The 18,104-nt window shown below is 26.4% G+C and overlaps 1 protein-coding gene across 1 annotated transcript; it reads left to right on the top strand.

Moving 5' to 3' along the window:
* Nucleotides 1–1,699: 1,699 nt before the first annotated feature.
* LOC111630032 (brain protein I3-like) lies at nt 1,700–17,330 on the top strand. Its single transcript, XM_023374038.1, has 3 exons — nt 1,700–2,005; nt 14,204–14,248; nt 15,664–17,330. Exons 2-3 carry the CDS (start codon nt 14,212–14,214, stop codon nt 15,879–15,881), a joined length of 255 nt encoding a protein of 84 aa, XP_023229806.1. The 5' UTR covers nt 1,700–2,005; nt 14,204–14,211; the 3' UTR covers nt 15,882–17,330.
* The last annotated feature ends 774 nt before the right edge of the window (nt 17,331–18,104 follow it).

The raw sequence follows: 18,104 nt of genomic DNA, 5'->3' as shown, positions 1-18,104 counted from the left end.
ATTTGATCAGTTTCTTTATATTTTCCATTTGTTAACTGCAAATTCCAGAATTACACGTAATGAGATAACTATTAAATATGATGCCGCCAATTTAAATTCCTTTTTGACTACTTACTCCATCTCTGTCACGTTTTTTCACTAATATTTAAATTATTACCATTGTAAAAATTGTATTAGAGCGCTTCCAAAACAGCATATTTAAAGTGCAACTATTTAAATAAGTAAGAACTTGCTGTGTGATCATTAATCAAAATACTTTTGCAAAATGATTTTGGTAAAAATGTTATTTCAAATAGGAAATTTTTTGAAAAATTTTAGGACCTTATTAATCTACTAACCACGGCCAAAAAAGTTCTGGCTAAACGCTTAACTATTAATAATATGTTTCTAATGATGAAGAATGAAATTACAAATGTTCAGTGCTGTAACTAGCCATTCCTGTGACCCATGCAAGAATTTGCATTTAGACTCCTATTAGGTTTGGGAAAATAATAAAACAAATACATGCATTTTGGGTCCCCATCCAAGTGGACCCTGTGCGGGTGCACCTGTTGCACCTGTCTAATTACGGCACTGCAAATGTTACTCGAAAATAGTTATTCCCGAAAGTAATGTCAATAACATAAATAACTATAGTCTGCACAGCGAAAGAAAAGACATGAATGAGCCTGAACTGGGAAGGTCTATGTTAGATGAAAGGGATGGAAGAAGACAAGTGACTACGTTTTTGGGAATTGAAACGGATCTGATCTCTTTCAACTGTTTTGTTTTTTACATTTCTAAAACGTTTTTAAACCATCTTTATCATAAATAATTTTATTGTTTTATTTTCTTACAAACTTTATTACATACTATAATTCGTACGTTATTCACACGTTAACCACATCCCTTTGATCTGACATAAATTCTTCGAGCTCAGGCTGACTCTACTCTTTCGTTGCGCGGACTATAGAAAACAGTAAAATTACATTTAAATTAATCAACTAACTTTTTACACCGCACGCACAGTCTACATGTCGGACCCCGTCCCTCACCACCCGGTCGCTCCATTGTGGGCCTGGCCGAACCCATAATGGACTCGAGGCCCTCTTAGTGCCCACAGGGCGGAAAGAGTATAAAAAAAGTCTACATGTATTTAGATTTATTCATTTATGCTTATTTTGTTTTTACAAAATTTTGTACAAAAATTTTATAGTTATTTTGGTGTCGTTCTCTCTGATAGTGTGGTTCTCAAGCCTAATGACCCTAGCACTGCATTAAGAAATAATTTCTGTAATGGATGTTTAGATAATTAGTTTTCAATTATTTTCATGCAAAAAAAACGCAAATTTTATAATTTTCTGAAAGAACAATTTAGCATTGCTTTGCATTTTTATAACAAGGTATAGTACTCTACCAGCACGAAATAAGTAAAATTTTAGATTTCATTTATCACATTACGGCAGATCCGATAAACAATAAATTTAGTTAATTAACGCAGATGAGAGATACGTGACGGATAGGACACGAATCCGGATCCCTCGCGAAAATCGAGTGGCAACACTAAAAGCTATTTCTTTCGTGTTGCCACTCGATAAATATTTTTATAACGTTTCGCAGATGGAGTAAATTTCTTTTCGAGTTTTTATGAATTTTTATTTTAGTGCTTAAAAAAAATAATTAATTTCTGGACAATATATAATATTTAAAAATCAAAAAAGTAATAACGTAATTATAATCCAGAAGGAGGCGTATGTTATATATTGCGCAAAGTTTTCCTTGTGATGATGAAAGGATTGGTCGCGTGACTGTTTCTTTTTGATAGTTCGTGTTTTGTATAAGTTTCATGGACGGACTTGCTCCGTTTCTCATCAACTTTATTCGCATCTTACGCCTTTATCAGTGATAAAATCGAGTCTAGAAAGTAAACAGCTGATCGGTAATCGTTACGAACTTCAAACAAGAGTGATTTTTGTGAAGGTGGTTCATTGCTTTCACTTTTATTTTGTATTATTTGGAGTAGAAGGTAATTTAAAAATCAATTTTTTTTTTTACAGAATATTTCCTATTATACTTTACATAATTAACATATATACCATTAATTTATTCATTTAATAACAATCCTAATATACATAAACACGTGTTTAAGCTGTTATGCACATTTACATAATAATTTTGTGTTTTTTGTATACATTCTGTATGCATGAGATGAATGAGATCGAATTTTAGTATGAATCTGCTTCGATTAGATCTTTTCGATGAAGAACTTTGCAGGAATCGCGTGCTTTTCTTTGCAGCACATTATCCTGGGGCCCCCACCGATAGAAGGCCCGAAATCTTTTATATGGAAGTGTTTCCCCAAAAAATTCTCCCGAAGAAAATGTCTGAAGTCGATATTGCACGTTGGAACCCCCTAATTCGAATTTGTCTGGGCCCCGTGAAGCTATAATGCGCTGCCGATGTTTCTAACTGGGAACATGTTGAAATATGGATTGTTTTTTATGATAAACGGCAATTGTTCAGGTGATTATGAAAGTGGCTGAAGTCATTTTTCATTTGGAGAGAGACATATGTATGTAAATTGTAAAATTTGATGCATAGTTTATGAAATAAATTTAATGTTTTCCATTTTTGACTTGTATCGCTTTCATAATCACACCACAATGTATTTTCCCATTAGGTAAGAATTGCTTATTTTGTTGTAATGTAATAATGTATGCTATAGCATTATGCTATGTTTTATACATTCGTATATATTTAATTCTGTAGCAAACTATATAAATTCTGCTTTGTTAGAGAACAAAATTAGAAAAATCATATCTTAACGTGTTTTTGATAAGGGGGAAAAAATCTGTTTTAAAACTGGTATGTGAGAAACTCTAATATCTTAAGCTTAATGTAAATGCAAAGTAGTTACTAACTGGTTGTTTCTTTATATTGTTAGCTATTTCATTAAAGGAAATTTTGCTATTGTTCTTTCAAGGTTTTTTAAAAGTAATTGTATTCGTTGAATTAATAAAAGGAAGTATTGAGAGTAAGAAAAAAGAAGTCTGTATTTGACGTGAAGTAGCATTAATTGCATTGGATTCTTTCATATTTTTGATGTCATGCTATTATACACTAAATTTGAATTTTTGATTCTTTTGTTAAATGGTAACACATACAGGATTTTAATTAATTTATTTAGTTAATTTAATTTTAATTTAGAAGCAATAAAATATTGAATGAATGACAAATTTGAGATAATTGATGAAAAAAGTATCGTTAAAAAGTAGTGTGAGGAGTTTGTTACATTAGTTATTATCAATTTAAAATGTCACTAAAGGATTGTAAAAGTAACTTGATTTAATATGACATGATTGTTTACTTTAGAGTAATAGCAATAAAATAAATTACTGTTTTTATTTTGTATGCATAACAATAATTTAAGGATATATAATGTAGGAAATTATTAAAATTATAATCTTTTTGAGGATAATTTCATTGATACTTAACCTTCTTATGAAATCAATTTGATATAATGATTATCTCGGTAACAATGTTAAATAAGTGTAGATATTTAACCTCTTACTTATTTAAACAATATATAAAGGAATTGTACAGTACATATCATAACCTTCCTTTTAATTGATTCTAAAAGATGAACAACAATAATATATCAATTTTCAAATTGTCAAGTTGCAAATGTCAACTGAACGGCAAACATTTTAACATTTGCCGCATTCTAATACTTTTGGATTTTATGTAAATTATTTTGTCATTATCCGGCAACATTATGCATTCCTTTATCTATTTGTTACTTTAAAAAAGCTTCAAAGCATTCTAAACCAAGGAAGACCTTTTAACAAGATTGAAAACATTTGTTTAATAAAAGTGTGTGCTAGATTGAAAGTATACTTACCAGACATTAAAAATGTACTATCATATTACTGTTTAATGTGAGCTCTATTATATACAAATTCTATTGAACTGAATTAGCTGTTGGTGATTATGAATGATTATGAATTAATCTATTTTGTGCTCTCTTGTCTGCTGTTATAATTCTCAAACCTTATAATCTAAATGTTTTTTCATGCTTTTTTTTTGTTCTTGACTTTTGACATCCTAATTTATTGCTTATTATAATTATTCCTTATTTGCTTTTAAGATATATTAAAATTATATTAGCTTTTTTTCTGTTCTTAAGTATTTTCTTTGAATTAACTCATTATAATATAAAGTTATAAACTATATTTTCATTTAAAGAAGCAATCTGAGAAATCAAATACATCTGTATATTCTCAAGAAGCTTCTTGATTGTTTCTTGCATAACTCCTGTTAATTAACTGATATCTTAGGGCTATTTTATTTTGTGGATTATGGTTGCTGTGAGAATTTTAAATTTGTTTATTGAAGATTTTGATTCATTTTTGTATAGAAAATTGGCCTTTCTATAATAGTTTTATTTTCAATAAAGTAGTTAAGTCAATGACATTTTTCTAAATGTGAAACTCTATGAAGCATAGTTTGCTTTATTACACTATAATATATATATCTATTAATGCTATACAACTTCACAGAAGTCAAACTATTAATTACTTTAAAAAAATAAATCATATTTTCAGTTTAACTACGGTATCTTGCATAATGAATGAATTACCAATTTCCATACTTGTTATCCTCTAAGAGTAATTTTTTATTTGTGGATTTTGTCAGATTAAAAATTCATAACAAATTGACAGCCTTAAAATAAAAAATGTTATTATTTTAAAACTATTCTGTTTTATTGTATTGTCAATAAAACTGACTTTTCATTAAGAGTTTTGGTAAGAAAGACGACTATATTTCTATTTCGTAGAGAAAACTTTTAATTAATGATTAAAATGGATTTTAGACTCACCTCACATCAAAGAAATTCATTAAAATTTGAGGTGATTCTGTGATTGCATAAGTAATCCTCAATATAACAATTTTTAAACTGATTTTATGCAGATATAGGAATTTTTTAAATATTTAACATAATGAAGAAATAAATTCTATATATATATAAATATTGTTCAGCTAGGTTTTTAATGAAAATAATAATGTGCAGTATGATATAGTAAAAAAACAGAATGCAGATAATCTGGAAAGAATCACTTGCTATGATCTTTTGATATTTAGTAGTTTATTTTATAATTTTTTCCTTAATGTTCTGTGAAAAGACAGTGTATTATTTAGTTTGTTTATTGATATTTGATGATTTTTGAGTAATCATTGATGGTTGCTATAAATTGTGATTTATATTTTAAGGGGACATTAAAGCCAAATGATTGTTGGATTATATTGGGCTATATGACTGCTACAATTAGCAAGAGATGGCACCTAACATCTACCTCTAGTGCCAAATTACTTGGCATTTAATTATTAACAGTAATAGTAATATAGCCCTATATAATCTGGTTATTGTTTGGTTTTAATATATAACTATTAGGTTTTAGATGTTGATATTTCTAAGGGACATTATTTTAAAATCATAAGATAGTGCGCCCTGTTCTAAATTTTTTATTTTTGTAATTGTATCATGTAATATAACAATTGCATCTAACATTACAAAGTCCATAAAACAGGTTTAATTACATAGTTCATGTCTTTACTGATATTTTTGAACAACTGTAAAAAGTTTAGGAAGGAATTGTTATTGTCAAGCAAATGTTTTTCACATATATAATTAGACTTTTATATTAAAAGATTTTTTATTAGGCTATTGTATATGAATACTTTTGAATAATGGTAAAAATAATATAAATTCTCAACTTCATTCAGAACATAGTTTTATGAAAATTCAGTTCAAATAACAAAAGAACAGCCGGATTTATTTATTGGGCTGGTTGTATTTACAGAAAATTAAGCTTTTAATCAAGTGAAATTGCTAAGTATTAATGTTCTCAAGCACCTTTAGGTTATAAATTATTCTAAAAATTTTAATTTTTGGAATGATTTATTCCTCACGAGTGTCTTTTGAGACTCGGGCTGTTGTGTTGTAAAGGTATATTCTAGTAAAACAATTTTGTTATTTACACTGTCTTATTCAAATCTATAACAACTTCTATCTGTGAAATTTGAATATTAATTTATATTATTATTGTTAGATAAAATGTTTTGAATTAGAACAAATTAAAACCTAAATATTTGCTAATATATATGCAAATTAACATGTCTAAATGTTAATGTACAGCACTGTTGATTACCATAAATTTGAAATATTAAAAAAGCGACATCTAAGTGTATTAAAATAATTTAAAATATCATTTCAATTTAAACTTTAAATGTCTTTGAATTTAATGAAAGTTGATGTTAAAAAATATTAAAAGAAATGAGTAGCTGTCAAATAACTAATTAGAAACAAATTAATGTCAACTTAAATAAAGAATTTAATTAAAAATATATATCAGAAATAGTTATTAAATTGTATCAAATCAATAATAATAATTCAATAAAGTAACTTATTGTCAGATGAAATTTAAGCTTGGTTCTCTGTGTTTAAAACTCATCTTGTGGTTTTCATTTTCCTTTTTTTTATAATGCTTTTCTTAAAGATTACCTTAAAACTATCTGCATAAATATGAAGAGGAGAATGCTTAAAAATATTGAATTAATAACAAAAATAGTTAAATGTTTTTGTAAATATATCTTGTAAGACAATACATAATCTTCATAAGATACATAACAGTTTATCTTGCTCTAGTTTAAGTGTATTGGGAAATTATTCTCAACTAACGTTTGGTTTCTTGTTACTAGCATTGTTTTGATACATCTGTTACTAGCTAAAATAATTAGCCATGCATCATTTACATGCACTAATTTAGCATGTAGTGAGTACAATATTTGAAAAACTTTTGCTTTTTTGCAATTAATTTTGTAATTAAAGGGGAGAATATTTGTGTAATAATAAATGGTGAAGAAATTAAGCTGTATTAAACATTTTTACTGAACAGGATTATGAAGTTTTATATTTGAGTACGAAAATCCTATAACAAGTGGAAGAATGTCATGAGCACATGTAAAATGTTGATCATTAAATTATCAGCTCTGACTGTTACTAATATGTATTCCACCACAAGATTTTTATATACTTTTAGGATATCATTACTTATTGAAAGTCTTAGTTATTTTGAAATTCTCATTTTTTTTTGGCTTCTGTCAGAAGCAAATTGGTCAAAAACATAATCTGTATCTTGGTAGTGTACCCAGAGGGGGACAAAGAGCCTTAGCACCCCAAGGAAAATAAACACTAGAAAATTTTATAAAAATCTTTACAAATAAAAACAGGTTTTAATTAGGAATTGTATTACATCTTCCGTTCCTATAATACTTATGAATCAGTGGTCATAAGGTGAGAATTTTATTCACGTTAAAAGATTTTTTTATCCACTTAACTCTGCTTTCTCAAGATCAAATCCCAAGTGAGCCACTACCGTGTCTACTCAGCATTTTCTCTTGAACTTAACTTAAAATGGATCATAATTTAAAAAAATTTTTAATCTCATTTACTGATCTTCATGTGCATATTTAGTAAGTTTCATTATGGTGGTTGTTTTGGGATCTATTTTTTTTTTTTTTAAGCATTATGCTCTAAAGTTACATCAGTTATAATTACATGAGGACTGAAAGCCAAATGCTATGATATGTAGATATATTTGAATCAGTAGACCAGAAACAAACCAAAAAAATAACAATACAAAAATTGAAATCTGTTAGACCATTATCTGATTTGGACTGGATTTGAATTTCAAATCATAGTTATAATTATTTATATAATTAATTTTGAAGTAAGTATTTGAAGCCAAAATCAACCTGCCTGCAAAAATGACATTCATTTAATCAAATTTGATGACAAGTTTTATAATATTGATTCATCATTGTTCCGACAATGATTACTTCAGACTTCTGCAATAATTGAATTTAAGTAAATAAAAATATTTTTATGTATTAATTTCGATGTTTGTTTTCCAAATATAATAACCGAGAGAATATTTTAAATTTTTTTGTAAAAATTGAATTTAAAAAACTAAAATGTACATTTTGCATAAGTTATTGTCTTTAAATGCTGTCAATTTTAAAAGTTTAAAGTTATAAAAAAATGGACTCATTGATTTTAAATCAGATTAAGATCACAGTTTTTATAATTCGTATTCTATATTATGAGAATTGACAATATCAGAATAATGTAATTGAATATACTTTTTCTCTTTTTAGAATTTAAAATTCATCTTATCTTTTTGTTAATATTTTATTCTTGTGTAAAGATGATTTTTAACACGCAGGCAGGAATTGATTAGTATTAATTTATCAATGTGGTTGCATAAATATTTTATGATTTTTTTTTTACCTTTACAAAAATAACTTACTTTATGTTTCATATTAAACTTTGAAGTGTTGGTTTTTGTCTGGAATTTTGAAAAGAATATTTTAATTTATATTGTTTTTTGAGTTGAAATCATCTATAAAATTTATACATAGAAAACTTTTTTTATCAAAATAAAGGCTATTAATAAATAAAAATTCATTTAAGAAAAAATTAAATATATATCAGAATTAATGATTTAAAGAAGAAAAATTGCTTTATTATAAAATTTATAACTTTAAATTTTTTATTGATATATCTTGATTCTTTTTAATAATTTTAAAAGTATGATTCAGAGATAAAATGTCTAATCTTTAACTGGATAAATATAACTTAAATACAATCTGGCAACTTTTCTTCAAATACTTAACATTAGTGGCTGCAAAGTTGTAGCTGTATGTTGTGAATAACTATTAGTGTGTTTTGATGAATATAGTTTTTGTAGAGCTATGAGAATTGACAAATACAGTAGAATCTATTTACTGATATTTAGTGATGACTAAGGAAAAAGGAAAATTTTTACTTGTAGAAATAATTTTTTAAAAAATTATTTAAATCTATGGAATTTGTGCTGTATTAAGAATTACTTTATTTTTCACTATCTGAAGGGAATTTTTTCATTTTGTGGTTATCATTCTTCTGTGAGTCATTTGTACACATATTAGTGTTTGGATTTGTGGTGTCAAATTTCTTCTTTTCTCTCAACTTTTCTTTGGAAATATTTAGTTTTATTTATATACTTTCTTGCAAACCTGTTTCATTGTATTTTGTAAAAAAGTTTGAACAAGTTCACAAATTTATTTCAAATGACAATAGTAGCTCATTTTAGCAAATGAATCTTCTGTCACTGCCTACAATATACCAAATCCCCAAAACACAACATAATTAACTTCATTCAATTTTTCCTATTTTGGAAATAAATTAATAAAACAATTAAATTATTCAGAATATATGATTTAAATAATGATATGCACTGGCCAAAACTGTCAGCATTATCATTTAATTACTGATATTCTAGTGAAAGGCACTAATTTACTTGATCACTTATGACGTAAAACCAAATAATGCGTGAATATTTTGAAAGTACAGTATTTAAAAAATCTTAATATTAATTCCCATCCACTTTCAATGTTTCTTTGAAATGTAATTATTGCCTCTTAAAGTAGACCACTTTAAATTGTTTTGTTAGATTGCTCTACTAAGAATTACTTTTTTCACTATTTGAGAGAAAAAAAATGGATTTTTGTTGCAAAGGTCAAAAGAAAAAAAATGACAATTTGTTGAAACCACAGTGAAAACAATTACAGACAACAATTAAACAATTAAAATACGGAAAGAATCAACTTTGGTATTAACCAACAGACATCAGCCATTGATCGCTTAGTTTTGGCAAATGAATTCCAGTTTCTTTCTCATCTGTTAAATTTGTTGCTGCCGTTATAAACAGTGTTATAGAAGCTTCATGTTCTGGTATTGGAATATGAGGAAGTTTGCTATAGTAGTTGTTAAATGCATGATTCTTTACAGTTAATGCAGGTTATAAAAAATTAACACAATTAACTGAAAAGTTGTTTTGCCATCTAGTGAGAGAAAATAAAATAAAATTTACATGTGTGACATGTTAAACAAAAAGTGATGACATTAAGGAATGTGCTGATTGGTTTAACCGAACAATATCACGCATGACATTGCTCTCAATACTGTACTCGCCAACTAATGAAATCCTGCTTAGTTTTTGACTCTATTCAATGTTTCTGTTGGTGGATTTGCTGATTCATAATTTTCTTAAGATACTTCATGTGTTGTGGTGTTTTCCATGTTATTTTTCCCAAGAACAAATGTTTGCTCTCAGAATTTTCTTTTATGAAGTTACTAACAGAGCTGCTCAGCATGCCTAAGTGAAAAATAAGGACAAACATTAAAATTTAAAATTGTATTGAAATTTTGATTATTTATCCTGGATAGTGTTGGGTATATTTGATAGTGTATATGTATTATACTGATGTTTTGTCTTCTGAATGCAATAAGTGTAAACGATTAGTTTTGAATAATTTTATATAGAAAATTTATTAATATATATCTATATAATTCAATATAATCAATACTTTACATGTACAACTACATGAATATTAACATATTCAGGTGGTTACACACATGCAAATATCAAACAGCTGTATGACATACAACTGCTACCAGTCTGAAAAATGTTTATTGTCTATTAATTGCTTTAATTAAGTATAATAATAATCTTTAAAATTTAATTCAAACTTTTGTATGTGAATCTTTACAAAAAAGTTATTAAAAAAAATCTTTGTGCAAGTCAATTATTAAATGAGAGTTTTGTGATGCAAAAAATTTGATAGAACAGCAGATTTTTTAAAATTTTCTTCCCTGCACTTTCTAAATCTATTTTTTCATGTGCATGGGACCTATCATACTTTGTCTACCTGTATACACATGTATACTTCTAGTATTGTGTTGCACTTCCCGAAAATAACAAAAACACAAAAATTATGGAGATTAAAAATAAATTGTTTGCATATTTACAGTTTATAAAGATTAAGGTTTTAATATGCCTAAAAAATATTTGAATCAACTGAAAATTGATTAAAATCTTGTTCCCTAGAATGATATCCTTAGCCACCTTTGCCATTTTTCTGAATTTTCAAGTAAAATTTAAATCCATTATTGTGAAAAATCTTTAAATAATTTGGAAGAATTTGAAATTTAAAAGTGATCATTAAGGAATGTTAAGTAATTTGGATAACTTAGCTGCTGAAATGCTAATACAGTAGAGCATCGATTATCCGACCCCCAATTAACCGTCACATCGGTTAACCGACCGTTCTAGTCGGCAAATTTCAAATGTCCACTAGTGATGTGGCACTACAATATTTGGCTATGTCTTGTTTTTGTTAAATTTTTGCGTGTTTCAGCTGACAACACTGGCTCGACCATGAGAGGCCAGTATTTAAACGAGATTTAATTTTCTAATGATGAGTGGTTGTTTGTTTTCTGAGCAATAAAATAATTTAAAAATAATTTTTAACGATACAATAGCTATGATTATTATTTTAAAAAAATTTGTTAGGCTTAACATCAATGAAAATTCAACATGAAGTATGTTAATAGCGATATACTAATATACTAATTACATGGTATATACTAATATGCTATACTAATAATGTATTTTTTCATTCTTTTCGATTATCCGATTTTTTCAGTTATCCGACCAACCCAAGTCCCCAATTGAGTCGGATAATCGATGCTCTACTGTAATTGTATTTTGTGATAAAAATTCAGTAACTTTCACTTAGTTAACATGATTATTCATAATTTTTTAATGTTTTCTGGTAGATAAGTCTATGATAAATCTGAAAAATAAAATTTTACTTAAATTTATTAATTTAAATTAACTCGGTCAAATATATGCCAAGTTTATATTTGATTGCTTATTCCATTTTAAAAAAATAATAGAAAAATTGCTATTTATGATGAATAAGTTAAATTTTGTATAGTGTTTGTTTAATATAAAGAATAATTTTTGACTATTTAAACAATTAATTTAATAGAACTTATGGTTAAAATGTGGACATTTTGAAACAGTAGATTTAAAATATTAGAAAAAAAAAATTCAATATATTGCCGTTTAAAAAATAAATGCAATTTTACAATTGCTATCAGTTGATTGTATTTATTTTTGAAAAAGATCAGCATCTTTCTACAGGGTTTGAATTTGGTTGTTAGTATTTTATTTTTGTGAACACAATTTATAAATGAAAACTAAGAAGAAAAAGTTTCCATTTGTTCAAAATGTCTGTTCCTAATGCTAGTTTGTCATCAGAAATCAATATATCGAATAAAATTGGTGAACCGATATGCAATACATAAATCTACTTGTTTTGTTTTCAGAATGGCAAGTTTATTTTTTCTCACCATTTTTATCTAATAAAATTGTTTTATCTTATGCAAGATTAATATCAAATATAGAAGTTTTTTGCAATTAATCTTCCATTATTAAGCTTGTATAAAAAAAGATATACATAAAAATTGTCTCTTATATACTTATCATTTAAATGTAGGAGGAAAAAAAGCTTAGAAAATTTTAACTTCAAGTATGGTACATTGCATTTTAATGACAAATTTAACGGTGAAAGTTGTAGCCATAAAGTGGAAATAATTTATATACTGATTCATGTTGTTTGTGTCATTTAGATGAAATTAGACTGTGATGTTTTAAAATGCCAATCTAGCTTTCTTTAATGAGACTCGTAGATAAATTCAGAGGTGTGTTTACATAATTTTTTTCCATTTTTTATTCATTTGTGGCATCAAATTAAGTAAAATAGTCAATTGAATTAAATATTAACTTTTAAATTTTGTTTATATTAATTAAACAGAATATTATTTTATTAAATGTTTAAATTAAATGCAAAGTAATATGACAGGTGACAAATGAAAAACTGCATCTTGTTAATAATTATTTAATAAAGCATACAAAAAATCTGTTTATTAATGCCTTAACTCCAAATTTTTTAATCAAAAAGTAATAATTTAATGCTGTAGGTAAATTTTTAATAAATCATTTAGATATTGAACTGAACAGTGAAGTTGCTATAGTAACGAGGATTTCTATATCAACAAAAAACAAATTTAACGCCATCGCGTCATAGCTTCAAATACAATAGCTTATCTTAATCATTTCTTGATTGATTGGGGGAAATTCAGTATATATTTTTTTAGATTACTTAGACATTAACTATTTTTTCTATGAAATAGAATTTTGAGTTTATTATAAAATTGTGTTAAATAGAATTATCAATATGTTACTTTTTAGAGGTAATGGTGAAAAACAGCATTACATTTGATGGAAAGACTAGAAATTGATAAGTTTGTAAAGTTGTATGACTAATCTATAAGATTATTCCTAAATGTATAACAAATATTAATTTATGCAAAAATATTATATGGAAAAATTGAAGATTTCTTAAGTTTTAAGAGCTTAGTAGACACTAAAAGCTATGATCGAACATATAGTATTTTAATATAGTGAACCGCATTAACTATTCTATCAAAAATTATTTTCTTTAATTAAAATTTTAATTAAAGAAAATAATTAAGGATTTATTAAGTAAATAATTAAAATAATTTGCAAGTTTTGTTAATATTTCTGATATTTTTTTATGAATTCTTTTTGTAATTTTTCATTTTAGTTTATTTAGTATATTATATTCATTATTATCTAAAAGTTTTACAGAAGTTGGAAAAACCTACAAATTTATATAATAAATACAACCAACCCGATAGTCATTTCAAATGCCAAATGAAGAGCCAGATTCTTTATTGGTATATAAGGCTAAATAATTACTAAACAATTTGACAGGAGGCCTTATAAAGAATTTGGCTTTGTTTTGGCATTTGAAACTACAAATTTTAATTTTTATTTTTTGTTTAGTTTTTAAAGTAGTAATTGAAATAAACTACTAAATGTATGTAAATTTTGAAGTGTAAATCTGACATACTGATTAGGGACAGATATTTTATTTACGGATCTTCCAAATATATTTGATTAGCTATGTCTTATGAGCACCATTTAAAAACATTTCCAGTATAGTTTCTCTTTCCTTCTGGAGTTCTATAAAAGATTAACATTAATTATAAGCTGCATATATATTGATTCACATTAAATATTCAAATGTTAAGATGTACATAACATGCATTGTTGTATTCTAGTATGAAATTAATAATTGTAAATTGTTTGATAATCATTACACTTTGTTTATGGCCTATTGTATTGTTAAGCATAAAACAATTTGTTTTTGATTTATACTAAATTATATAATTTAATTGTTGTTTCAGATTAACCTATGGAAGAAAAACCGCCGCCTTATTCTCCGCGAGAAGGTAAGTGAAGTTTTTTTTTTGTTTTAAACAGTTACATTACATTAGGACAAATGTTTTTTAAATTATACAAATATAAATTGTACTGGATAGATAAGATCTTAGTTGTTTAAGTTGTATTCATCCAATTTATTGCTTATGTTAAATTTAAATATAATTACTAATAAATATAACACAAACTGAATCTGTCTTATGAAAACTGTTAGAAAACTTATTCTTTCAGGGAAGGGGAAAAATTTAAATATTTATCATAAGAAATGGTTGCAACAGTCCACTTCCTTGTCACATATAAGATTCATAATGTGAAAAAAATTAATACAGTAAAATCTTTAAATCTGAAATTTGAGAGGATCAAAAATGGCCAGTTTTTATAAAATCAAACAGATTATTAGAAACACTAAGTTGTTTTTATCATAAGTATAATAATGAAACACTCCAAATTAACTGCCTGTCATCTGATGTCAAGGCACCAGACTACTACTATGGGAGATTCAGGATTAAATCTGGGATTAAATGAGGGATGGCTCTTTCTTGTTGCCTGCTGCTTCATTTTCGGCCTGGACCTGGCTGAAACCATAACGGGTATGATTAAAAGGCCATTTACTGCCCACAAGACAAAAATGCCTTTTCTTTTTAATTTCATTTAATAAATTCTTTAAATATTAACAAAATTCTACTTTACTGGAGCTCACTTAAATTGAATGACTAGTACTTTTACTTTTGGACAACCAAGTCAATTATTAGGAGAAAAACATGTGAATCACTAATTTAATTAAACAAATATAACAATTAGTGCAACAATAAATCTATACATATAAATATTAAATATTAGTTTGTAACAATAAAATCCAAATTCCTTAAAAATTAGTTTACTGTTTCAGTAGTCAAAACTTTTATAAATTTTTGATGAAATACAAAATATTTAAGTAAATTATATGAGAGATTTCAAGTATAAATTTAAAAAATGTTATGCCTTAAATTTTAGTTGTATGTAATGGAGAGGAAAGTGGATGTATATTTGAATGTTTTGTAAACAAAATTATTCAGTATTGAATGTTTTGTAAACAAAATTATTCAGTATTAAAACTTTCTGTTTATTGGAAATGACCTTCTTAGTCCTTGCTAATAAATTAAATATTTTATTTTAAAGAATCTTTTTAATAGCAAATGATATCAATTAAAAATTCATTGTATAATGTTTAAAATTTAAATAAATGATTTAATTTATTAACTATTCAAGAACTTTATTTTATAAATTATGTATAAATTGCATTCATTAATCTATAACTAGATAGAGAACTTTATTTAAGAAAATTTTTTTCTTTTATGATATCTAATATTTGGTTCTTAGTTATAAAAAATATGATATATGAAAATTAAGTATGTAAATATTTATTGCATAAATTAAATTTTAATAGGTTATCAGACTGGAGCTCCGGGTTTTACGGTCACGTCTTCCGCTCCACCTCCACCACCACCGCCACCACAGCAACAACCTCCCGGTTATCATACAGTAATTGAATCTGCTTTGCCCAATTATGGCAGCACAGTCTACGTTCATCAGCAAACTATTCCGCCCACGCAAGTCATATTTGTTGGTGGATGTCCCGCTTGCAGAGTAAGAGAATATTTTTAAATTCATAAACTATGACCTTTTGTCAACAGTATAGTATTGTCAACAGTCAATATAATGTAAAATATATACAATGAAAGGATAATTTACAGATTACATTCTTGGATTGCATGCATAAACAATACATGTAAGTTAAGACAAATTATTTCACAGATATACCTAAATAGTTGGAAAGATGCTTAATAGTTTTAAATGTATATTTTGAATAGGAAAAATGCATACTATATATCTTAGACTATAATATTGTGAAAACAATTTCTTCAGCCATATTTCTCATCTATACTTTCACTAACATACCTTTGTAACATATTTAAGGAACACACAATCTATGTAATCTTTGACCCATAAGGATTTTGTGTCAGAATGTAATGAGCTAAAACAATTTTAAAAAAATACATAATTCATCAGTGATGGCCAAAGCACAGATTGCAAGCCAAATGTGGTGCTCTCAAATGTTAGTGTATGGCATATGTAATATATCTTATCAGAAATTTTGAATGAAAATATTAGATGATACCTCAATATTTTTATCCTTTTTGGAAGGATACAATGATTTTAATGTAATTTATCCCTTATAGTACTGTCCATACAAGAAATAAACTTATTTTGACTAACAATAATCAAGATGTTGCATTGTCACAGTACCATTAACATTAACATAATAATTTTGCTTTCTTTCATATAGAATTTTAGCAGTCTTTTATTAATCAAAAAAGTACATTTTGGCTGTCATTAGCAGAAAACAAAAAATGCAACGAAATTAGTATGTACTTCTTCCAAATTTAAATTTTTAAATAATTTATAGTCTGTTAGAAGTGTTTCTAATATACTATGTTCAATTTTCAAGAAGTCAAAACCTCCCAAAAAAGCTTGTGAATGTAATTTATACCCTATATCAAAAATTCACTTACAAAAAGTTAATGCATTCAAGCAGTAATAAATGCATTTTTAAAAACATTTACTTTTATGTTAATGCTTTACAATGCTCACATTTTTGTGACTCCATTATCAAGTACAGAGGATCTGTGGACCTGTATAAAATTACAGTATTATAAATGTTTTTTTAACAGCAAGATTTTATACCTATGCACGAGCATGAAATATACCAGATAAATAGTATTATGCTGAAATATTCATTTGCACAGTCTTTGGCATAGTGGATAACTCTCCACTTAAACACAGTTTTATAGATGTTTGCTGGGCATTGTTCACTCGCCTTTCTTAGTTCAAAAAAACCACTAATCTGCTCCAAAACCAAACTTAAAACCAAAGTAGTGAGTAGGATGTGTAGCAGTCTATACAAATATCATAATACACAAATTGCCAAGCAGAATGAAGTGCAAATGGCACAAATGAGGCTGTGTTAAGTCAGTTTTGTGCCTGATCTAATGCATATCTCAATTTTTTCAACTAGAAAAGTCCAAATGGTCGATTAGAATATAAGAAAATAATGTAGCATTATTGAGATTTTTTTCATTTTTCCAAATGTTAGAACTACATAACAAATGATATACAATACTATATACATATATAAATAGTATCTATAATCTATAAATAATATCTAAAATGCTCATCAATTGCTGATTTGACAAAAAACCAATGAACACTTGCTAATTGCTTCTAGGTTTGTCTCTGACCAATCGGCTTGCCATGTGAAGTTTTCTGGCTTTTCTTTGTTTATAACACCTAAATAAGGGTTATTTCTCCATCAGAAGTCATCTTGAAAATTATTTCACTTTGGAATTTTCGAGATATTTCATTCATGTCACATTGTGTTATCTCATCATAAAAGATTTAAAATGCTTGCTTTTGGCTGAATAAGTCCAAAGTAAATTTTCATATTATAGTTCTAAAAAAAATGGTTTGTGTTATCTGATATCATATAAAGATAAAAATCATCTGAATTATTTTTAAATTTCAGACCACTTTCCAAAGTGTTTTTCACTAAAAATTTGTATGTAAACTATTAAACAACAATTTTTATATTTTTAATCTCATTCAGTTGTTGATATGAGCATTACAAATTTCTAAAATAATTCAATTTAGCACCAGAAACTTTAACTTAAACAACTGTCTTGGTTTTTAAAATATTTTGAAATGTAAAAATTTTAAGTACTGTACATTTAATTGTATTCATGAATGTAATTACTGTTATTTTACTAAAATATCCATAGAATGAATTGTTTATAGTTCTAGTTTGCACTAACATTTATATTATTAATTACT

This window comes from Centruroides sculpturatus, unplaced genomic scaffold (assembly GCF_000671375.1).
Source record: "Centruroides sculpturatus isolate CEXI.00-Female unplaced genomic scaffold, Cexi_2.0 scaffold68, whole genome shotgun sequence".
NCBI lineage: Eukaryota > Metazoa > Arthropoda > Arachnida > Scorpiones > Buthidae > Centruroides > Centruroides sculpturatus.
This window is presented reverse-complemented; position numbering and strand designations above follow the sequence as displayed.

Coding starts and splice junctions, on each gene's coding strand:
- LOC111630032 (XM_023374038.1), top strand. CDS start 14,212: ATGGAAGAAAAACCGCCGCCTTATTCTCCGCGAGAAG. Junction 14,249..15,663: donor GCCTTATTCTCCGCGAGAAG/GTAAGTGAAGTT, acceptor AAATTTTAATAG/GTTATCAGACTGGAGCTCCG.